The sequence below is a fragment of the Prenolepis imparis genome, unplaced genomic scaffold, assembly GCF_030444845.1.
Source record: "Prenolepis imparis isolate NDT839.2.m4 unplaced genomic scaffold, iyPreImpa1.0 SCAF_11, whole genome shotgun sequence".
Taxonomy (NCBI): Eukaryota; Metazoa; Arthropoda; class Insecta; order Hymenoptera; family Formicidae; genus Prenolepis; species Prenolepis imparis.
Window position 1 is genome coordinate 9,967,556 of NW_028141169.1, and position 24,601 is coordinate 9,992,156.

A 24,601-nucleotide genomic window follows, 5' to 3' on the forward strand; every position below is an offset into this window, starting at 1 on the left:
GACAATTATTTAACGTTCTATTTTAGACGTACAGTTTTCATATATATATATAAAGATTCATATATATAAACGCAATTAATAATCGCAGATTTAAAAAACCTTGCAGAAGTTTCCCTACAACGACATCACATGCAACGTGGAGGACGATCAGTGGAAAGGCGTGAAGACTTGCACAATGGATAGCTTAGTATGGCGTTTATCGGTCGTCGCGGCGCACTGTACGCACAATCTTGGCGGCGCGACCGCTCTGGCTCAGCTTTGGCACGAATTCGTGCAGGAGATCAGATTCCGTTGGGAGAGAAGTATCCTGATTCCGGGGTGAGTGAAAGAATTTTTTTATTCGTCATTAATACGCCTGGACGAGTCATCGATACGCGCACACGCGAACGCACGTGCGAATACACTTATAAAAAGGTAGACTTTACGGAGAGCTTTATAAAGTCTCTCATTTTGCGTTCCTCCTGTTTTTCCTCTCGCGACGTTGAGTTTTCACGATATATATCAGTTCATTTGGTCACGTTAGAGATTTCTAAAGACTTCACTCTAGAGATAGACACTTTGATCGCAGTCTTTGAATAATAGAACCGTAAAGTCTAGTCGCGTCACACGATAAGAATCTGGAAATTGTGCATTCAAGCCAGCCAAAAAAGACGCTCTTGGCTTGTTCGCTTCAACGCGATTTGGTAATTAAGAGTATTCTCTTACATAAAACTGCTTAAAGCTACACAAAGACATACATCTAAGGCCGTTTCTCAACCTAACACTCGCAATTCGCACGTATTTTCACAAATATTACATATTGCCTGCCTGCGTTATATTAGCCGTGATCGAAGCCGATAAGTTTCGAATGTGCCAAAGAAATATTTTTTTTATCATCATGATTACATCAGACCTTTGAGAAATTTAAACTCACAGTCATACGAATATTTTCTAAAATAAAATACTCGACGCATTCGAGACTCTTTTCTCCTCCGATCAGAGTTGCTGTCAAGATTATCTAGATTACGCTCGGCGTCGCTTCAGCTTGAAAAAGCGAATCGCACGAGCGAGAAGCATGGTCTCTCAAAAGGACTGGATACTCTACTTGAACACGTTTGAGCAAGAATGTACGACGAGATAATGTTGAGGCCACCGAATTTTAGAGCGGTACGAGGCCGCCTCTCGTAGTGGGATTGCGAGCCATGTAGATGTCCATGTCGTGATCGGTCCAGTTGTTTTCCTCGTAGTTGTTGAGAGTATGTGTAGAATCCGCCAGGCTGTACCGGCTACCAGGTCGCGGCGGATTCGATTCGAGATTGCGGTTGCGCGATCGGGGTCGTTGCCGCCTGGCCGAAGAATGTGGCGGTAGGTGGTTGCTGGAGAAGTTTGACCGCGACATCCGGTCCGAGGCGGCCGCCAATGATTGACGCGATTGTCGTAATTCTGAAACATTAAACGAAAATACATATAGTAACAGTATAGAAAATTTAAAAAAAAACTTTGACGAATGTTACGGGAACAAACGCGATAGGATGACAGTAAACCGACCTGGTCTCGTATTGACGAGGTTCGAGGCCAGCGCGGTGTTGGCAAAGTACCGCGTGGAGTTGTTGGAGAAGCTGTGCTGGGACTGGCCGTCGGCGATCGACCGGGCGGACACTTTGCCGGTGTAATGTCCGATCTGGGAGCGCACGTCGTCGATACAGGACGCCCTAGTGATCGATCCTGAAATCCATTTCGCGTAATTTACACCTTGCACTTGCTACAAGAATAATACTAACGATCTATCAAAAAAAGTATCAATTTTTATCTTAAAAAAAATCAATAAATACATTTAATTAATGATTCGTTTAAAAAATTAAAAAATAAATAAAGAGGATGTTTGTAAATTTTATGGATCCGTAAATATTGAAGAATGACTCACCTTGTCGATCTATGGGAAAGATCCTCGGTCGCGGTATACTCCTGTTACTATAAGCCGACACTTGGTCCCACTCTTTCTGGGCGTTGTAGGCGCTTAGGGTGGCCATCGACGCCAGGGGTCCGCCGGGGCTGGGCGTCGGACCGACGTTCGAGCAACAATTGACCGGCAGGCCGGCGATCGGGCCGCCGCCTATCTTCGTCTGATCGATGCTGTGCAGAGTGTGCAGCTTGCGGGCACGACGTCGATTCGCTACCACGAAGATGATCACCGCGACGACGATCGTTGCGCAGATCGCCGCGCTCGCGGCAATCGTGATCTTGTCCATGTTCGAGGTCGGCGAGTTCTCCGTTCGGACCTCGCGGCACTGATTATACGGCACATTCGCCGGCGTAATGTTGGTCTCTTCCAGCGAGACCACGCAAACCACGATACATTCCTGCGAGCGAAAAGTAACTTGAATAAACATTTCACACTCTAGATAAATTATTTATGATTTAAATGAAAAGTTAAATCACACAGCAAACAATTAAAAATACAGTATATTGTTAGATGTTTTAATATTTATTCATAATTTATTATAAAGCTTTATACTTTTTAAATTTAAATTAATGACATTTTTTGTATTTTTTTTTCGCGAACATCGAGTAATTTGTATAATTATATAATGTAATATATTTATATATTATATATTTTATATATTATATAATATACATTATATATAATATAAATATATATTTTATATCAAATATAAAAATAGCCATGCTTAAATGATCTCAAGAGAGTTATTCGAACAAATTAAAGTGTGAATAAAATCTTATTCAGGGTACCGATTTTTTCTAGTCTATTATATTTCTTTGAATATCAATTTCTTGACAACAAGACGTCTTTCCTACCTGCGAAGGCACGTTCTTGATCTTGAACTCTCGTTCGCTGGCTTCAAGCGGCGGTGCCTGTTTGAAACTGTTATCGCCGAACAATCGATAGATCACTCTAAAGCCCAGAATGTTGGTCGCTTCAGTATCCCAATATATGATGACCGCGTTGTCTTGCCTGAGTACATCCTTTACAATGATATCCTTTTCATTCGACTTTAATTTGTACAACGGCGACCCCAGGACCAACGGCGGTCTCGGTTGATGTTGTATCTGCTCCTGCGACTGTTTCGGCGGCGACGGGGTAGTTCTCACGACTACGACATTTCCGGTTCGCGCAGCGGTCGATCGAGTCGTCGGGACGAAGGTCGAGGACGGTACCGTTCTCCTCTGCTCGGTCGACGACAATACAGTCACCGTGGTCGTAGATAATGTACTGGTGATTAGCTCGGTTGTGGAAGCTGTCGAAGAACGAACGGTTGGAAGATGGCTATTGACATCTCCATCAGCTACCGCTTCCGTTGGCTCTCTGGTGTCCACACTCTCCACCGTTCCGATTCCGATTATCTCTGGTAGTCGATCGCAAATCATATCTACAAACAATTTTTATAATTCTTTAAATATTGTAATATTTTTCAACATTGAATATTAATTTTCTTAGACTCGACACTTCTCTCGTTTTGTATACATAACATTATTTATACAAATAAAAGTTAATTTTAAAGTTAAAACATTTTAATTTTTTGTGTATTAAAAGAATTAAAATTTCTAAACTAAAAATATTGTGAATTTTTCTCCTAAATTAATTACATATTTTTTTAACTAAGAAAGTTTTGTTCTATTTTTAACTAATTTTTTAAATTGGAAGGATTATAATTTATTAATCTTTCGAGAGAGAAAGCGAGAGAGATTAAAGAGAAAATAAAAATTTAAATTTTCAAGACTTGTGAGAAAATGTATTAAGTAAACATCGCACGTAGGATTTACCCTCGGGATCGATATTGTAGAAGCTTCTATCCTGCAAACGCTGCGGACTACCGCAGAATTGCGGCTTGCGTTCGCGACTGGTGACCTGCAGATCTCGCGTTTTGATCCAATCGACGATCCATCGTAGCCGGCAGTCGCAGACGAGAAACCGTCCGCCCAGACTTAGACCGCGCAGGGTACCGTTTAGCCGAACGAGCGCCTCTTCCGGTACCGTGGACAACGGGTTCCCGTCGATCGCCAGCAGCGTGATTGACGGGTTCCCTTGAAAGGCGTTGACCGGTAGTTCGGTGATCAAATTGAATCCAATGTCAAGCACCTGGAGAATATCAATCGCTTCATAGAAAACAATTTAACTTGATTGCCGTCAAAAAGAAATAGTTAGTACGATAAGTTGAAAAGAAGACTTTATTAATAATAATTATTTTTTTTTGCATAATTTGTCTTTGAAAATTAAAATTATTTTACTACTTACTCTCAGGTCGTGAACACTGTTGATAGCCGCTGTAGGGAAATCCGGAATGAGATTGTTCAGCAGGCTCAGGGAACTCAGAGTGTTCCTGACGCCGTAGAACGTGTCCGGGCCGATATTCTGAATCAGATTTCTCTCGAGGTTCAACCCCGTCAGGGAATCGAGACCGTCAAAAGTTTTGGTACCAGATGTGCCAGGAAGCTCGCGTATACTGTTCTGCGATAGATCGAGAAAGGCCAAAGTCCTCAGACCTCTGAGCGCCTCCGGCACCTTCTTCTGCCGCGTTCCCTTGAGATTGAGATTCTTCAGCGTCCTTTCCAGGCCACGAAATGATCCTGGAGCGAGAGTGACCTCGTTGTCAGACAGCTTCAGCGTGATCAGTTTAGTACCGGCGAAGGCATTGTCGTTGACGTTAGTGATTTTGTTCATCGAGAGGTCGAGCACAGTGAGATTCTTCAGAGTCTTCAAAGTGGCGGCGGGAATCTCCGTGAGTTCGTTATCCTTGAGATTCAGACTCTTCATGTAGTGCTCCTGACCCTTGAAAGCCTCCGGCTCGATGCTCCTGATGCGGCAATCGGACAGTTGCATGTTATTGATTCTCAGGTTGGCGAACCAATCGTTTCTCAAGACGCCGATCGTACTATTGTTGACGTAGAAGAGATCGATCGATATTTTGGTGGCATAACGTCGCATCGTCGACAACAGCTGCTCGTAATCGACGATGTCGCACTGCACCGAGAGTTCGCCGGCCAGATTGTAGTCGCAGATGCATGAGCTTTCGAGATCTGTCGCGTGTTGTGCCCACGGACAAGCGGACGTCGTCGCCGCGACGACGAACGCGCTCGCCAGCAGCACCAACAGCTCCTTCGGAATTGCATCTGAAAGTTGAAGTAGAAAAAATAATGAAACAAGAGAAAAATCAAAAAGACTCTCTCGCAACTAGTAGAAGTAGATAGACACGAAATAGATAAATCGACAAATATTTTATTAAAAGCTTTGTTAAAAATTATTAGAAACCTGATTAAAGCGTTAATTTGCTAATTAAATTTTAAAATAATATGTTAAAAATATAAAAATAGTAATATGTTGTAAATAATATGTTATAATACCTTATCCGCGATTAATATTTTTTGACAGAAATCAGCTGATAACTGTCAAAAATATTAATCGAATTTAAAGTATTATAATATATATATTATTTAAAACATATTATATTTTAATTTTTACAACATTATTATTTTAAAATTTAATTAGCAAATTAACGCTTCAATCAGCTGATTTCTGTCAAAAAATTTTTCCTTTAATATTTTTTGACAGAAATCAGCTGATCAAAGTGTTAATTTTCAAATTAAATTTTAAAATAATAATGTTATAAAAATTAAAATAATAATATGTTTTAAATAATGTTATAGTTCTTTAAACTCGATTAATATTTTTTGACAGTTATCAGCTGATTTCTGTCAAAATATATTATTCGAGCTTAAAGTATTATAACATATTATTCACAATATTATTATTTTAATTTCTTATAACATATTTTTATTTTAAAATTTATTAATTATCAAGTTAACGCTTTAATCAGCTGATTTTTGTCAAAAAATATTAATCGAGTTTAAATAAACTTTATATTATTTTTTTTTAATATCATTCTTTTTAATATAAAATCGAAGAATGCGCTTGGGTTGTTCTAGTATATTAAATGTGTTTCGTGTATATAATATTATTACATACAAAACATTTGTATCTTAAAGTCAATTATATAACTAACAATAAAGAAAAAATTGCTCGCGGAAGAATTAAACGAAAAAATATAAAAAGATGTTAAATAAATATAGAGTTTTAAATTAATTTCTTAATATATTACAGTGTCTATAAAAATGTTCTGACAAAACGAAAACGATTTATCGATTGTAAAATGGATTGAAAAACAAATAAAATCGATAAATGCTGAAAAATGTTACAGAAAAAAATCGAGATATAATAATTTATAAAAGGTGAAAAAATTATATATTATTTTTACACAGACTCTGAAATTCTACGAATAATACATGGATGTCATTATAATGTCGTAACACATAGATGCAGGGAACGCGTCCTCTTAGGTCTTAGAGAAAGCGCCAATTCCTTTGGCCGCGCGTGAGTACACGCGTGATTTCGAAACATGTCGCAACGAGGCTTGTGCATTCTCGCAATTATGTCGCTTTTCATTATAATGCCTTTCGCGCCTCCCTTCGTGAAGCCTTGGGACAGGCCATTTCACAAACGCGAAATACCATCCGGCCATTCTCGCTCATTGTCAGCATTATATTCTCTTATTCCCGCCTTCGTCTCGTCTTGTGTATCCAAAGAAACGGAGCATGCAATTCCGTGTTTTATTTTTTCTCGTAACGTTCTATTAATTTCATGCAGGTGAAAATTCCACGCAATTTTCGCGTCAGAAAATCTTTCGCCTTCATCAGCAAACATTTGTCGTAATAAATGTTATAGTCTTTTCTAAATTGATTTATTCATACAATCGCGAAATTATAGAATAGTTAAATTTCTTAGGAGTTGCGTGTTTTCCTCGCGAGTTTATTATGCCATACACGGTCAATCGTCACGATAACAACGAGCATGATCCATTTCTCTCCATATACGAGTGAAAGAAATCATTCGTTAGATCGTGCGACAACGAATCTACTAAATATGAGAAGAGAAATCGCTATGATACTTCGCGCTATAATCGATATCGAAAGGTATAATATTTAACAATTAGATGCGCAAGCATTATTTGTTATCCGAGTGATCTAATTTTTTTTCTTTTGAAAGTTTACAAGAGAATAGTTTCAATTTATTTCATACAAATTAAATAGTTTAATATATGTATATAAATAAACTGTAGAATTTAAAATAAGACATTTAGTGATATCGAAATCAATCAATCGTTATCATTATTATACATTAGAGTTTGATCAAAAAAATCGGACTTTAAAAGAAATCAAGTAATTTAATTTCTTAATGATATAATTATGGAATAATATCTATACTAAAAATTATTTTTATGCAGTAGAAGAATAGAAACAGATTTGGATGATTCAAGCAAAAAGATTTAAAGTTGGGAGTTTTATTTTTATTTTTTTTCGATCTTCTAATTAAATTTATAAATGCGTAACAATATGTAATTTTTCTTCGCGTAGTGCAACCTGCTTTCATCTTTTGTACTTCTGATTCGGACGAGTAATATAATAAATCTCGACAGGTGAATTTTCGACTAGACGAACAGTAAATTTTAATTGAGACATCAGCTGGAATAGTTGTCACGATCAAAACCCACAGGAATTCGTGCACCGTAAGGTGCGTGGCTATCGATAGCGAGATCGGGCCGAAGACACGTATCGCGTGTAACACTCCGGCCGTTGACTCGTAACGGGTTCGTTCTATGGGCTTGGGTTCGTTCAACGAGGCGTTCTTGAGCGCTGGTCATACCGACTTTTCTTGCACGCCGCGATTTTCCACGGCTATCGTTATTTCTCGCAACCACATATCACCAACTGGCCCAATAACCTTTCGATAGTCAGAGGCCCTCTCCTTTCTTTAAAAAGTTTATTCACAACATTTTTTAATAAAGCAAAAATTCCCCTTACAATCTCTCTTTCTACTAGACAAAATAATTTTGAAAAAAAATAGAAAGAATATATCTCTTCTCCTCTATAATTTATGAAATATTTCTAATATCATCCCGATTATCCAAAGTGTATAGATATGCGAATCATTGCTTTTTCTTATCTAAAAATCAATTTTTCCTCACGTCTTTCGAGACAGGTTCACAATGGGTCGATGCACGCATTATATGCATATGGACGATAATGACTGTTTACTGATACGCAGTGGCTCCGCATTTCCATTTCAATATCCCACAGCATTGTGGCTGGACTTTCCGAGTTTTTCCCGGTCTCACGAGGGTGGTTTGGTCATGTTAACACGCCCATATCTCGCATGAATTTCCGCGAACGCATATCGTGCATCATGCGCGGCGTGATTGCAGCGGTGTATTCATAATCGCGGACAGGTAAAAGCAAAGTAGGTTGAATCTTCAAGCATAAGGCATATCATTCGATTGTCGAATGGAAAGAAACATCGCGTGTTTGCGATGTTAATCGCTCAAGCAGCTCGAGAAGGAATTTGAAAATATTCCGTCCACATTCAACACTCGACTGGGAAGAGTTTGACTTAAAACACAAACAGGCTATATCTTCAAAAGATAATTTATCTTCAAAAAATAATTTTGTATCGAGAAATTTACGATGTATCAAGGCCGATAATATTGCGAGAAACAGCGTGGGTGTCGTTCAGAGGAATATTTATGAAGGACGAAGCGCGAATGTAAAGAATATTCTATCTATTTTCCTTTGAGATTTTAATTTTTATAGCTTGCAAACTTTTTTTTTACACGTTGGGAACACTTACCTAAGTACGCGAAACTATTTAGCCTAGTTTTAATTACACACACGAGTCTCGTGTAATTAGCGGGTAGAGATTTCTTCGCCGTATTTCATGGGATCGACTTCCGACTGCGTTCGCATAAACGCGTGCGACTATTATGGGCAGGCGTAAAATCTGGGAAAATCTAACTCGCCTTTCACGTTTTTCGCGCACGCCATCCGCGATATATTCCGAGACTTCCGGATTACAAAGGGTTCGTGATAGCGGAATCACCTACATCGCCGGTATGCGGCTATAATGCGCGTTCCCGGCGTTCGAGGCCGACGAAAGGAACAACATGCGGACCTTTCACTCACGATCTGATTGTTTCCGCGCAAATATGTAAACGTGCTCTTTTCCGATAAACGCGGATATCGCGCCCACACGCTCTTTTCCTTCCTCCGTCGCGTGAAAAATGACTTGGCGAGCCCCCCGGCATGAGAAAATATTACGAGATCGACAAAAATACTGACAAGTAACATCGAGTAAAATATGTACCATTATACTTGCGAGCGAAGAATATTTGGAATTTAAATTTCCAGAGGATGTAATTTTTTAAAAATATATATAGAATGCTAGTACAAACTAATTGATTAATTATATAATTCATCCTGTTATTCTGCTTATTATTTGGGAGATATCTTGCGTAACAGTCCGAACATTTTTATAATTTTTATAATTGTCGAATTTAAATTCTGTATAATTGTGTTATTAGAATGAAATAATGATCTCAATAAAAACCAAAATTTGTTATATGTATATTAAAAGGAAGATTATTATTCAATCTTTTTCGCATTGTAATATTTTGCGTTCTGAATATAAATTAATCATTGAGCTCTTCGCTAAATCAAATAATCGTTAAATAATATAAGATTCTTTTCATTTTTTATTTTTATCGTCAATTTAGTTGGACTTTTTCTTGCTGACGAAAATTATTACACATGTGACATAATATATATTATTTTACACATATGTAATATTATTTTAAAATATTATGCTACTATTTTACTCGTAATTTGATGATTACAATTAAAATTTTAATAGAAAGATTTCAATGACATATGAAAGTCCCGCGCTCGTAACAATCTCGTAAAAAATTTTCAGAGCGCAATGGGCGATTTGGATTTCCTTATCTACTAGAAAAAAGGAAAGACTGAGAACGCGCAAGTGCGTGTAATGAATTAATTAAACTGGCCATCGTTACGGCGCGGGATCTCGGAATACTTGGTAATGGGAGCACGTTGCTAGTTAGCGCGGCGCACTTTATTACCGTTAACTATAAAGTGCGGAACTCGTTATCAATTATTATTCATTATGACGAATGATTCGTGCGAAAAATGCATGGAAAATTTATCTTGATATACGTATTGCGGAACATTGAGAAGCGATTCCGACGAGCATTTGATCAAATCTAACTGTAATTCTTTTGTTCAATTTTGAGATTAACTATAAAGAAGAGATGAGTGATCAATTAATTGAAGAATGTTCCTGTAATAAATTTTGTTAAAGCGCTATATATAATTGTAGAAATTTAATTTTAATGGCTAAATTTTGATGAAATTATTCGAACACGCTTTTAATTTAATGTTTTAATGATATACATATACTCTGTACACGTGCGAGTACAATGCACCCGTTTTTAATATTCTGAAGATAATCTTGAAAGTATCGCCTAATTAGGTGGTCAAGCTGCTGAAATAATTAATTCGTAATGGGCTCAATTAGTGCTTCCATCGCAGTAGCAATCGGTGATTGGTATAAACGTTATCAGACTATGACTGAACGATCATTTTCCTGGTGCTAGTGACCTTGCGTACGATGCACCAGCGACAGATGGAAAAGATTAACCATTTGCATTATTATTTTTCAATTATAACCATAGCAATTCTCAAATGCTTAATCGTATATTCTCTCAAAAACTTTTTCCATGTAGATATAAATTTTGTTGATTTTAATTCATTTTATGAATTAAAGAGTACTTCTTAATAAATAATATTAATATAATTCATTAAAAAAAGATCTAATTCTTTGAAAGTGTTTTAAAATTTATTACAGGAACATTCTTTAATTAATTGATCACTCATCTCTTCGATTTATAGTTAATCTCAAAATTGAACAAAAGAATTAGGTTTAGATTTGATCGCAAGCTTGTCGGAATTGCTTCTCGATGTTTTTCGTATAACAGTATTATAAAGCTATATTGGAATCATCGTCTTTAAAAAGGATCGAGTAAATCGCGATTGTGTGTACGTGTATCGACAAGAAGGTTATTAGACTATAACAATACGGGATTACCGGTATCTGCCTCGTAAGAGACCTTGACTGTGCCAGATCGAATCGCTGATGATCATCTGACAGGATGATGAATAATCGATAGTTGAGACACTAATTTTTAAATCAAGAATGAATATAAGATTATTATTTTTTCATAATGTAACTATAATGTGTGTATGCGAAAAATATAACGGAATTGTGTATACGAAAATATTACGCGAATAATTATTTAATTTGAAAAAAAATATTTTGAAATTTTTTCTTCCTAGAAGATATGTTAAAATTATGTTATTGTGAACATATAGCTTATGAAAATATACTACGTTATACTTTTGAATCGAAATGATTAATTTGATAAACATTGGGCTAACGGATCGGATCTCCCTAAATGGCGATGCTTCTTCTTCGCGTGACAACGTGATTAGTCATTGGGCTCTCGTAACTGTCCCTGAAGAACCTGTCGATTGATCATACGATGTTACGACATCCACCGGGCGGGCGAGACCGGTCGATTGGATAACCTTTCACCGAAGAATGCGATTGAATTGTAAAGAGAAATCACAGGGAAACGCGATGCGCAAACCTGGACGGATCTGCGAGACAAGGGCGAGCACTGTCCTCGGTTATCGTGTTAAACAGGTTAAAGGAGAGGCTGGCTCAAAGTATGAGGAAAGAATTATGTCGCGACAATCTCTCAGTTATTTCAATTTTTTCACAATGTCAGTTTATAAGAAACTTTAAATCAACTATAAATAATATGTTATAATATCTTATCCGCGATTAATATTTTTTGACAGAAATCAGCTGATAACTGTCAAAAATATTAATCGAGTTTAAAGTGTTATAATATATTATTTAAAACATATATTTTAATTTTTACAACATATTATTATTTTAAAATTTAATTAGCAAATTAACGCTTTAATCAGCTGATTTCTGTCAAAAAACATAAAAGCAAAAATTTTTGACAAATCAGCTGATTAAAGCGTTAATTTGCTAATTAAATTTTGAAGTAATATGTTATAAAAATTAAAATAGTAATGTGTTGTAAATAATATGTTATAATACTTTATCCTCGATTGTTTTTTGACAGAAATCAGCTGATAACTGTCAAAAATATTAATGAAGCGACAATTTCAGTGTCAGTTTATAAGAAACTTTAAATCAATTATATTATATAATCTACACGAGGAATTTAGCTAGAAAAAATTGAGTTTTTAAATGTTATGCTTCATCTTTTATATTTATTTTTACTTATGATATTTATAATTTTATCGATTTTAAAATATAACTATTATTAATTGTCTTGAGTATATCTATATTTTTAATTATTTGCAATAATTATAAATTCAATTTTTTTTCTCTCCAGATATACGAAAGAATTTATCCGCAAAATAATTATCGATGTATATAAGACAGAAAGATTCTCTCTCGCAATTTGTTAGTGAGATACGTTTCTTTTCGACCGATTCGACGATACGAATCGATTCTGGATCGATTCGGTTTTTCATAAACCGGCATTTCCGGCGTGGCGCGTGTAAACGCATGTAAGGAGCACGTGTACACAACAAACTCTTGCACCTATATTACTTGCGAAGGAATCTGATCCTTTCACTTTCGTTCTCTTTCGGCTTTCCGTTTCTTTCATTCTCTATCTCTTTCCCTCTCTTTCTGTATTTCTATCTCTCCCCCCTCATGACAGATACATTATTGGCCGAGATTTATACAGGATAGATTAGAATGTTGCGATATATTATAGTAATCAATGGCAAACGTGTCAATGTTTGGCCCGAGATCAACGATCGGTTCCCACGATTAATACGTCGCATTTTTCCTCTGTGTCGAAAAATGCACATAACGCTTTCTCTGAAATGTGATGCATATCTGTTAAAACAATCGAAGTAGCGAACAATTCCAATCTGCAAACCAGTATTTTCCTTTATGAAGTGACAGAAATTAGTCATCGTTCGATCTGTATGAATGACGTTCTAGATTTCGAAACATTCTAGATTTTGCGACAGATATGTAGAAAATATATAGTCTCAACTAATCTCTTTTCGTTTAGCAATATATTTTTAAAACTAATTATAGTTTTTCTCACTTTGTGAAATTATTCTCTTACTACAAACACACAAATACACACACAAACATGCGGGAAATACGAAGGATAAGAAAGTGCGTATCGAAATGCGAAAGTGCGAAATCGATTCTAACAATAAGATACAGTTCATCTAATTACTAAAGACGTTATCGCGGAATTGCATTGAATTAAGCAAATACGGAGAAAGTACCATACTACGCCTACTTTACATCTGCTCTAATTTAGAGTGCTGCAATCGTGCGTGAACGCCACGTTAAAACCGTTTCTCTTACGTCTCGTATTTTATCTCGCGAAAGCTGAAAGCGTTTCGTCCAAAGAAAAAACGCACCGACAAAACGGCATCATCCCTGTATGTCAGTCGTTAATTTTCTGCGTTGTGTGAATATCGCAATGATTTCATAATGGCGGACATCAAAATTTTTAATAAACCGTTCCTCTATTAATAACTTAATTAAACTGAGATTTAATCAATCTTCCATCTCTTCTTACTTTCATCGCTAGGAAAAAACGGAGAACCAATTAATCTCAGTTACTTTAAAACAACGTCAAAGTTAATGAATGGTATTATAGTTTAAGAAAAATATTCAGCTGATAATATATAAAAACCCTAAAAAAAATCATAATTGCAAATACGAGCTCGTGCGTAATTTTCTCAGACAGCACGTCTGTTGTTTACGATCGTTTGACATTTGCAAGCAACACATCCTTTCATTGACGTAGAGATTCCACGAATCGACTCCGAGCTGAATAGAATCCTGTTAATAACATATCACACCTTCTGCTTTTCTCCGCAAAGTATTTTCATGTTTTACCAACAAATGCAACAAGACAAGCCGCGATATTCTTCCGTTTGTCATTTCTGCCCGCGAGGCTAAATGTCTACTTTAAAGGTCTAAGAGAGTCATTCTCGAGACAGCACTCTCGAGCAGATGTGTCTGTATTTGACCTATCTGCTATCTATCCAGCTCCTTCATAGAGAGACTTAACTTGAAACTAGACGAGAGCTTGTGTAAATAACGTTCGACAATAGCGAAAATATACAAGGGATACAAGTGAATGATCTCTTATGGAACGACATCGAATCGGGATTAACGGGGATTATTCGTACAATTCTTGGATGTAAAACGCGTCGTTGCATTTAGCTCGAGATCCTGGCGCCTCTTATACTTAAGTATCCTCGATACTTAGCTTGTACTTCCACGCAGGATTTTTATATGCATTCTGTTTTACGACCCGCCGAACTTTCCATATGCCTGTAACGGTCCGCGTTACCAGTCGGCACAGTATGCCAACCGTCTATCTAAGTACTGTTAGCTGCTCCATCTCGCAAAACGCACATATACGCGGCCAACGGACCGGCGAACAACCAGGAGTTCCTTCGAGCGAATCGCGCCGCGATTACAACGCATGCTATTCTTTGTCAATAGTGCACCATGTCGATCGTTTAACAGAATCAGTCGTAAATCGCTCGAGAACAGTCCAGTAACACTATCAAATCTCTGGCGGAATCATATATTAAATTAAAATGCCAGATAAAAGATGTACGCAAATTATATAGAGTATAGAGTATTATATCAAAAACAAATTTCGAGAAATTTGAACAAGAAATCTAATTATTAATATTACTCTCAACTACATTTCAGTGTGTTTTGATGGAGGTAAATTTATTTTCAGAGCGATTTACGACGTAAAATCTTGATTTTCTCCGCAGTGCCTTCATTTATTCTAAACACCTTAATTATGCGGATTGCACACGGCGAAAGTTCTGAATTTTTACGAGGGATATAAGTGCTGTCGGCGGTCAATTGAAAGATTATTCGTGTTTCGCATCCGTAAATCTGCTGCGATATTTTAGACGTGACGTAATTCGCTCGCCGAAGATTATAAATTGCCAGATAAATAGTAAGTTCGAACTCCTCATCGTCGATTCGATCGGCGTGCGTTTTTCTCACGTTTCATGATTTAGCAGCAGATTCGCTGCTACTTCTCACATCTCATTTAAGGACGAGTGTACAAAACGTTGGCTGTCTTTTCTCCAAGTGTCTCGTAAAAAGAACGAACGGTTCTCGAAATCGTGGCTGATCGTTATCAACCACGGTGATTAACATTTCACAGCCTCCGGCTCGGAAGAAGACAGAGTGTCGCGATTCTTTTCATATACAAATTGCTCTGTGCGCAAAAAGTGGAAACGTGTCTACGAAGGAATAATTTCGAATCGATCACTCGATGTAATGATTCTCGATGTACGGCGATTCACGAAGTTTGACAGACTCGATAATGAATGCTAAATAATTAATTCACATGGATATCGATTAATTAATATTAAAGATTGCTCATGATGATAAATCAAAAATAGTGCACGGAGTTATTTCTTCGACTATGTGAATAAGTGGCTTATTTTAGCAATTTGGAGCTAAGTAGTCAAACAACAATTGTGCATACTATCTCGAATTAGGGGCTACCATTACCGAGGGAAAAATATACGCACGCATTACGCAGCTTCAAGCAAACGATGCAGTGGGACACGTTATGTGGCGGTTTGTTCTGCTCGGCGAAACATATCGCTTCAACCATCGATCATCGTACGCTGATGATGATCGTGTTACGGCCGGCCGCGCTCGATCGACGCTCGCTTTTCACTCGAGAATGCCCGTCTTGATTCTAATGCTCTCTTTCCGATCACATCTCCGATCGTGCGTTTTTCGATCGGAGAGAAGAGGAATCGGCTGGCTTTCTCGTTGCCTTCGTGCTTCCGCGAAATATTTTTCTGGTGACTCGATTCAACAAATTAGAACGTGAAAATTTGAAATTTATATTAATCTAAATTGTATTAATTAATGTGGAAGAGAAAAAATCTATATGTATATACGTATACATGTATATACACACCTTATGATATAAATATAATAATTATGTGCAAAAATACAACACTGTTGTTTAATTTGACATTTGACATTAATGATAGAAATACTATTGTCGAACTACGTTTACAAACATATAACACGTTGTTATTTCGATTCATCATTCCATCATTCTTTCGCAAGACGCGAGAGATATGTCCCGGAGCCTGATAGGATGATGACGTTCGCGTTTTGAGTTTCTCAAGAAGAACTGCTTAATTTCACAATGCCGAATCACGCAGGTATACACGCGACTTCGACAGCAGAAACAGTGACATATGAATAGGTTCTATCAGTGAAGTCTCGCTTTTTCTCTCTCTTCCTCTGTGGAGGAGCATCGTCGTCCAGAACGTCTCTCCCGGGGATTTCGACATTTCGGTGTTTTTCGACGATTTCGCGATAACAACGTGCCATTCCCATGAAATCATTATGCTCAGAGATTGGCGAAGCTTGAAAATATATTTAGGATGATTTATTTATCGACGAGATATCGGTCAATAATTAAGTCTGGCTTGTGTAATATTCGATAACGAATAAACATTAACAGCGTACAAGCCATTATACTTTAGATAATTAAGTCGGAATCGATTTATATATGAAAATTTCGAAAGAGAGTTATTTGGGATATATAATTCCAATTTATAAATTTTTCGACGAATCAAACTTCGTGTAAAGCTGTAAAGGATCGAATGTTCTATTTATCAGCTAATCTCGCGTGAATTATATTTTAACACGGAACTTAATGAGGGATTTTATTATGGAAATATTGCAAAGTTCAGAATTAAATTCTAAGCTCATCAAAGTGTATGTGAGAAACTCTATTTTGATACTTATCTACGCTTGAAGAGGAAAGTGCGGTATACGTTTCAGAATACGAATAATGCGTAACTTGCGATTTCTTTAACAATGATAGCTTGCAAAATAACTAGTCTGCTCTGTCTTCCTCCACTGACCTCGCGTTCACCGAGAAAGATAAATAACACCTTTTCACATACTTTGTCAGTTTTACGGAAAAGATTTCGTCCGCCGAATTGCGTTACGCGAGACGCTTCACTTTATATCGCGTACCGTGAGAATTGTCGCACAATACCGAGGTGGGCCCGAGCAGGACAATAGCGAGGAAACGTAAGCTAGCACCCGGTCGTACTCAGTTAATTACCGGCTTGAAAATTCTCCGCCGCCAAGTGATACAGAGCAAATCTTTCCGTTCTCGTGGAACGGAAATGCGGCGAGTTTGTGCTCCACTCTTGATAACCCGGCATTCAAGTCTCCGAGACGTGTGTCTTATACTGCGTGCATCGAAATCGCCGGACGTCTTTTATTATCGGAAACTTTTTCGGAAACGTTCCTTGCGATGACGATAATTTCGCATTTTTCCCAATTTAAACAGACAAAAAGAAATTGTACTTCTTTGTATATCTAAATTGTGACTGAAAGTTTTATATATTGAAACGAGAATCAATTTTATAATATATCTTTCGCGCGCGATAAATACAAGGTTTATTCGCTAAATCAATTTTCGAAAGAGCGAGTACGATGGTGGGTAAATGCCGATCGATTCGTGACCGGAACACTTATTGGGTGGCAGGTACCTTGACGGTGCCTGCGACGGAAGTCGAGAAGTGGTTCCGGAAATGAGAGCCGCGACGTTAACTCAGTTTCTCTCGACCTCTGGGATGTGGGTCGCACTGGGTTACACTCTGAGGCTGAGGGTCTCTATGCTGGGACAATCTCGACGGAGATAATCTCAAGATAATCTCGCCGACGCTGACTTTTCTCGACTTTTGTGTCGCGCATCGATTTTATTTTGTCTCACAAATTTTATATGTGGAATGGAAAATAGATATGAAAATTAGCACACACGAGACGGTCGGCTGTTATTGATCGCATATAGGATATGATATAATAATATTATATAACGATGATATTATACGATACAAAATGCAGTGATAAATGTAATAATCGTGCGAGGTTTTTTCAATGAAGTAATGAGAATTTTATCACGCCGCCTTTATAGTTATTGTTTTACAGTGCGAAAGAGAAATTCCTACGGGAAGAATATGTTAAACAATATGACTCTTTGCGGTTTCTTGCGGAATGAAGTATGCGAGAAACGTGACTATGGCACGATCGAGTCGTCCATCGATGCACGTGCCTTTCTAAAACGTAAGCCTGCAGATTGCAGCCAGTCTGCGGCCTATTCGAAGAGTTCTTTTACAAATAACTAACGAAGACCACAATTGCAAAGCCGGCTCTTGCCACGCAATCGTAAAACGCAACGCAAACGAAGTGCGTTTCACTCATATTATCTATCCCGGAATTATTAGGTCATTTTGTAAGAATTCTTTGATCATGTTATAGTTTTCCTAAGCGATAAAATCGAGAAGAATCTATTGTGTTCTTAAAAATTATTTTAATAATTTTAATAATTTTAATTATTTATTTTAATTTTAATTTTATATATGTATATGTGCTTATGTGTTTCGAAATTCTTTTGCAATCATTGTGTGCATCTAAATTTTTTTCTAATCTTCGATTATCATCATTTATGTACGTTAGTTGAAGATAATCAAAGTATTTGGCCCTCATTAGTTTAAATCGTTGTTATAACAATCGGAATTATCAAAGTGTCACAATCTAACGTGAAAAAGCTAGGGCGCACGTTATATTCAAACGTACACCTTAACCACATAAATAGCAGGTACAGAACAATAGTACTCATTAATTACAATTAGCGTAAAAGAGTACCGCGAGTCGTTAAAAAGCGCTAACATCAGTTGACATATAGTTCTCGTGATAATGATTGCTTCCCTACGATGATTTATGTGTTTTAAATTACAATACTATACATTATACATACGTACTGAAAGTGTGTGTATTTAATTCAATTTTAAAGATTTTATGAAATTATGCGTGGCGTGTATAATTAATCGTGATTTAAAAATAAATCTTTTAATTATTTGTTAATTCTGTTTTAAATCAGTCAATAATTAGTCATAAATTAGCCAATATCTAAATATTTTCAATTATGTTAATATATGCCATATACGAATATAGTTCTCTTTTATCTTTATTTCATTAATGAGAGATGACTGATAAAAAGTTATTTCTCTGTGGTGTGAATAATTCAATTAATGCGAGTCTCGCGATCATCGCGGCAGAATCAGCAGCGATTGTAGGAAGTGCAAGTAATGGAAGGGGGATGATGCAGGAATCGAGGCAGGAGATCATCATGGTCCGATGATCACGACTCGCGGACAAACGGACCACCGTACCGCGTTCGTCGGCCGATTCGCGGGTAAATCTCGGCAATTTCTCCGTAATGGTTGCCAGACTGGACGCTATTAGCATATGCCCTGATTTTTCTTGTCAGACCAACCGTGACAGTTAACGCTTTGCTTGCGCTTGCATGCGATTCCAAAAATGACTCGGTGTGTTGAATCGGAAGTTAGCTATCGCGAAAATTCAATCGTATGGTCGATGGAATTTGTAAAACGAAAGTGTTCGAGGAGTTTCAATAACACTTATTAGCTCGTATATAATTCACCCATAAATTACTTATATTAAAAAAAATACGTATACTTGAGTACTTCACGGAAGAGTACGCGCGAATGCGTGCTAAAACAGATCTTTCGATGTTTCGAATTTCCTTGAATATATTATATGCATTTTGTAATTCCGCGTTCTTCTCGAACTCTCTCATAAATCATTTTTTTTTTCAGAATTATATTTAATAATTAATTAAATATGAAAAGAGAGATCCTACTTTCAAGTAATTAAGCATCGAAATTATTTTAAATGTAACCGAACGTTCTCTACTTAAAAATAATTAATGCATGATTATTTTCAACTTTATCAAACGTTCTACTTTAAAATAATTAATGGCCACAATTGATTTAAAATGCTTCATTTGTTAAATATCCGAGACTTGATATCAGAAATCGCGAAGACAATATAATATGCCAATTGTGCAAATCTTTTAAGGCACTTTTAATCTTAATCACGAGCAATATTATCAGAGTTATCAGAGGGAATGTACATTTTGTCCGTATATAATTCGCTCGCAACGTGTGTTATTATATAAAAAAATATTCCCCGATTCGCTTACGCAATGTTTACGTAATATTGTTACTCGCGCGAAACGATTCCAGTAATAATTTAGCAATATTGGGCAGAGTATACACAATCCATGAAAAATGCTACTCGATTTTTAAAATTCTTGTTGCTCATTTCCTATCTTTCCAGCTCCTTTTATCGTGCATATAAATTTTACATGAATATAAACTTTTTATCCTTTCCTTTTGATATCGCATGCAAAAACGCGATATCATTTCTGATCATTTAGTCGAGCGGACAGAAATGAAAATGCGTGGACTCTCTCTTCGAAGTTCGGATCGCTTCATCCATTTATGCAAAGTATAGGATAGTATCGCGACAAACCTGTATCATTCATTTTTTAACATTAAGGAATTCCGCGCGTTTCCAGCGGCTCTATATAAATTATAGTGTCGACTTTTTGATCTATTGCGATACAACATTATTCATTTTTTAAGTTAACGAAGATCATAATTGATGGTCTGCAGTTTGTTTAGGATTTCGCAATATCTTCAAATTTTAAATCTAATCGTATTAATTTTTAATCGATCAAAGATATTGAAAAGAATTGAAAGAATAAGCAAGAACAAAATAAATTCCTTTCTAAAGTTCACTTATTTATGATAGTATCTAAATTGCATCTTACAAATTATGACCTTATCTTTTTCATGCATTAAATTCTTTAATTTTTAAACAAGAAACTTTATGTATCAAATTATTTCAATTATAAAGAATTTAATGTATTAGTATTAATATTTTATAAGACATATATATTATTTTATGTAATTCATATATTGTTCCTTTATGTCATGAATGTCGATATAATATTAATATTATATTGTTTCTCTTTCTGGTGTCAAAAGATTTATGTTTGATATTTCTTCAGTGATATCACTAAAATAAAGTATCACGCTCTAAGGGATCTTTGACTTTGCGCTTTGTAAAAGTTATAAACGCGTACGTGTAAACTTTTCGAGCGTAGCGCAAACTATTTGGTATTCCCTGTCTGGGTATAGAAGGTACATCGTGTATCTTTAGTACGGTTCAAGGTCGGACGGTGTACGTTGAAGAGACGATAGCCGTAAGATACGCGCGTAGGTGCATTAACCCTTCGAAGAGCTCGCCGCCACGCGACGTGGCTATAGCTCCACAAAGAGTATAATGCTGGCGCTTGTGAAACAAGGCGGATAAACGAATATTTCTATAGCTGAGAGGCAAAAGAAAGTATATCCAGTGCTATCAATTTCTGATATATTTCTCATATATGAGAAAAACCATTTAGAAAATTCTTCAAAACATATAATTATTTGAAAATGATGCAGTAATGCAGTAAAAAGATTTTTCAATTTGACTATATATATATGTATATATACACGTGCTTTAATTTAATTTATAGTGAGTGCATAATTTTAGGACTATTTCAAGATTTCTTTTGATAAGCAGAGTTTTTCAATGTCATTGTACACTTCTCCGATACAAATTAATTTGGCCCGGTGCCTCGAGAGGTACTTAATTCTCTTGGGCAAATTAATACCGTTAGGTGACTATTAACGAGAAAATTCGGGATATAAATGATCATGATGAACTTTTTGTAATTCTTTGCTACGTATGATTCGATTCGTATCTTATTTAAAAATAATATAAAATTTTCTGACAAAAAATTAAGTGCAATGAGTAAACGTTTATATTGTTATCGCGTGCGACACATATATATACTTTAATTATCTTAATAATTTTTTTTCAAATTATATTCGTATTACACACTAAGAATATATTCGTATTGTAAAAAAATCATGTTTTTATACTGTAAACACAGCACAACCCTTCCTTCAGAATGCAAACGTTTTCTAAGTCCGAAACACTATCGATGATAATGATATCAACCGATTATAAAAAATGTTGAATTTTATGAAGAAAATTATAAGCAGCTTTTTATATCTCTCCATAAAATTGCGAATTCAGATGCAGACACGCATCTTAAAATCGCACGAGAAACGCTCTTTACGGTAAAAACTTTTATTTAAAAAAAACACTACTCACTCATAACTGCTTATGTCGTCTTCTACGAGCGGGCAATCTGGTCCATGGTGCTCCGACGAGGAAGTTCGGCCGCACCTCGTTGGGAATGCACCTGAGCGTTTGCGGGCGTTCCCTTCGACCCTTCGGGGAAGCAGGATCGTAGGCGTAACCGGAATCCACGGAATGTAGTTGAAATCGCGACTACGAACTGATCATATCCTGCCCAAAAAAATAAAATAGAAAAAAATAGAAAAAAAAACAAAGAGGAAGAAACGGAAATCCGACTTATGCACTTCGCGGCGAACTTACAATGCGAATCGCGAGCGCGGATATGGAAAACTGTGTGCTCGACTTGTCTCTTCACCGTTAGCTCGGTCGCCACATCGCGGTCTTGAAGTCGACTGCAAGAACCGAGCACGGCCGCGTCCGTTCACGGTAGAAATCCTGTCCCGAGCCGGAGCAGCGTGGTGTGGTAGGGCAGCAGCCTTCGGCGGTGGGCCTCCTCGTAGGCTAGTAGGCAAGATACAAGCTTCGTCCTTGACGAAGTCTGTCAGTGACGTAAAAACCTTGTTAAAGGGAAGTTGACAATCCTGTCGTGATCATGTCCTGAATATCATCCTCCGATCCGATAATATTTAAATTGTTTTGCACATCCTGCTTATGTGCCGAAGGACATATCTGAAATAATTATATATTGATATACAATATATTGTAAAATAATAATATATTACAATTATAATTATAATATAATAATTATAATTATATATTACAATTTTGCAGTTACTGATATTTTAACGCATTACTTGCTGAGATACTTTTCATTCGTATCATCGATTTGTAATTATATAAGTAAATATAAGTAGTTTAAACGTAAGCTTGTGTCAAACAAATAAAATAATGTAAAGTTGTCAGGATTTTTTGCGTTGGATTTCTTAATAAAATTAAAAATCCAAATAATTTTTTATTTTGATAAACAAACCTTAAATCGATCAAATTTAGTCATTAAATGCATCTCTCTATGATTGCATATTGCCTTTTTAGATTATAAAATCTTTCGAAGGTTGGGGACAAGTTTATTCCTCACTTGTTGCTTCCTCCGACTTTCAATCGTGTCCCTGAACTATACGCGACAAGATTTTGTAAGTGCATTGCATGTTCGATTGCAATTGTGTCGTTAGTTTGCGCTGATATTGCAATATGAGTTTTTATTGAAAGATTTGTTAAATTAATCAACCCGTTCGAGAGAGAGAAAGAGAATTTTTATTTTTTAAGAGAAACATTTTTTGGATTGTTTGCATCGCAGATATATTTTGCAAAAAAATAAGATAGCTCGAAATTAATTAAAAAAAGAATTTAGAATTTTTTCCGGAAAATTAAGTATACATTCTTTTCAAAATAAAAGTTTGAAAAATTAATAGATATGCTTCTATTTTATTTTTAATTTTTATTATCATTGCTTAACGATGCAATTACATGCTAAATGTGTAAAAACATCAATTAATTATTATTATAAAAAAATTAATCGTTTTATAAAATAGAAATAAAAGAGAGATTCTCAACTGCTGCCATATGTTAATTAATATCATTTAATTAGCTATAAGATACAGAAATATCTCGAATAACTTTAATGATTCTAATAACATAGCGCGCGATTTGATACGTGTAATTAGCACAGCTAGATATTTATCACCGACGATAGAAGATGCAATGTAATTCGTTGCGACTGCAGAAATACGGAATATGCAGATTACCGCTATGCGCGTAATCTGCATATTCCGTATTTCTGCAGTCTGTTAAAATGTTGATGTTGTATACAAGAGAGAGGCAAGTGATTACTAAATTGATGACTGGTGTCGCACACAAACTTGTCCGCTTAACTTCGTCCAACATTTCTACGTTATACGAGCACCAATCTGTGGTCTTTTTAAGTCCACGCATTTATAAATATACCGATCGATATATTTATCTATAAGATATGTTATACATAAGACAAATTTATGTATAAGATACATGTCGAATTTCTAATTACAGTCAATGATGTTTAGAAAATTTATCTTACGGAGAAATACAGATGTGAAAATGAGATTTATATGTAAAATGCGATAGATCTCCACAGAGTGGTGCTCTCAAGTCAATTTAGTTGTTTCATGATATGCAACAATCTTTGTACTTTTGTTTCAGAATCGGGCCTAGCTTTCCAGATTCTGTTCGCACGTGCTTGTTGCATCAAAAGTTGCAGGTACGCGAATTGCCAAATATTTTATGTAACGCTTATGTAACTTATGTATCTTCTTTGAGAAAGAAAAAAAAAATGCCATTGGCTTCATTCTTACCTTTTGTGTGTGTAGATGATGAACTGCTGCATATCAAGGAAGAATGCAAGGGAGGAGAATGCACATAGATCTCTGAGCATGGAGATTGACGATGTAGAGGAGACAGGTAACACTCGCAATACGTTTAATTGCGCTTTTGCGTGTAAAACTGATTGAGAAACTTGAAAGCCCTTTGGTTCGGTTTCCG

The 24,601-nt window shown here is 36.2% G+C and overlaps 2 protein-coding genes across 2 annotated transcripts in view; one reads left to right on the forward strand and one right to left on the reverse strand.

Moving 5' to 3' along the window:
- Rab3gap1 (RAB3 GTPase activating protein subunit 1) overlaps positions 1-24,601 on the forward strand; it is a 29,342-nt gene that overhangs the window by 2,376 nt on the left and 2,365 nt on the right. Inside the window, exons 7-9 of the mRNA XM_083049020.1 lie at positions 107-318; positions 24,263-24,320; positions 24,430-24,520. Of these exons, the coding sequence (XP_082905146.1) occupies positions 107-318; positions 24,263-24,320; positions 24,430-24,520 (361 nt within the window). The remainder of the gene's footprint in view (positions 1-106; positions 319-24,262; positions 24,321-24,429; positions 24,521-24,601) is intronic.
- Positions 312-24,553, reverse strand: Haf (leucine-rich repeat and fibronectin type-III domain-containing protein hattifattener). The gene is made up of 8 exons (XM_083049021.1): positions 24,415-24,553; positions 22,103-22,759; positions 4,235-5,109; positions 3,763-4,078; positions 2,797-3,368; positions 1,904-2,339; positions 1,528-1,704; positions 312-1,422 (listed from the first exon to the last, which is right to left on the reverse strand). The coding sequence occupies exons 2-8, from the start codon at positions 22,104-22,106 to the stop codon at positions 1,139-1,141; spliced, it is 2,664 nt and encodes an 887-aa protein (XP_082905147.1). The 5' UTR covers positions 22,107-22,759; positions 24,415-24,553; the 3' UTR covers positions 312-1,138.

What these genes read in the sequence shown, in the direction of transcription:
- Haf (XM_083049021.1), bottom strand. An exon ending in ACAGTGTTCACGACCTGAGA is followed by an intron (nt 4,079 to 4,234) that starts GTAAGTAGTAAA and finishes GATATTCTCCAG; the next exon opens with GTGCTTGACATTGGATTCAA. An exon ending in CTACAATATCGATCCCGAGG is followed by an intron (nt 3,369 to 3,762) that starts GTAAATCCTACG and finishes AATTGTTTGTAG; the next exon opens with ATATGATTTGCGATCGACTA.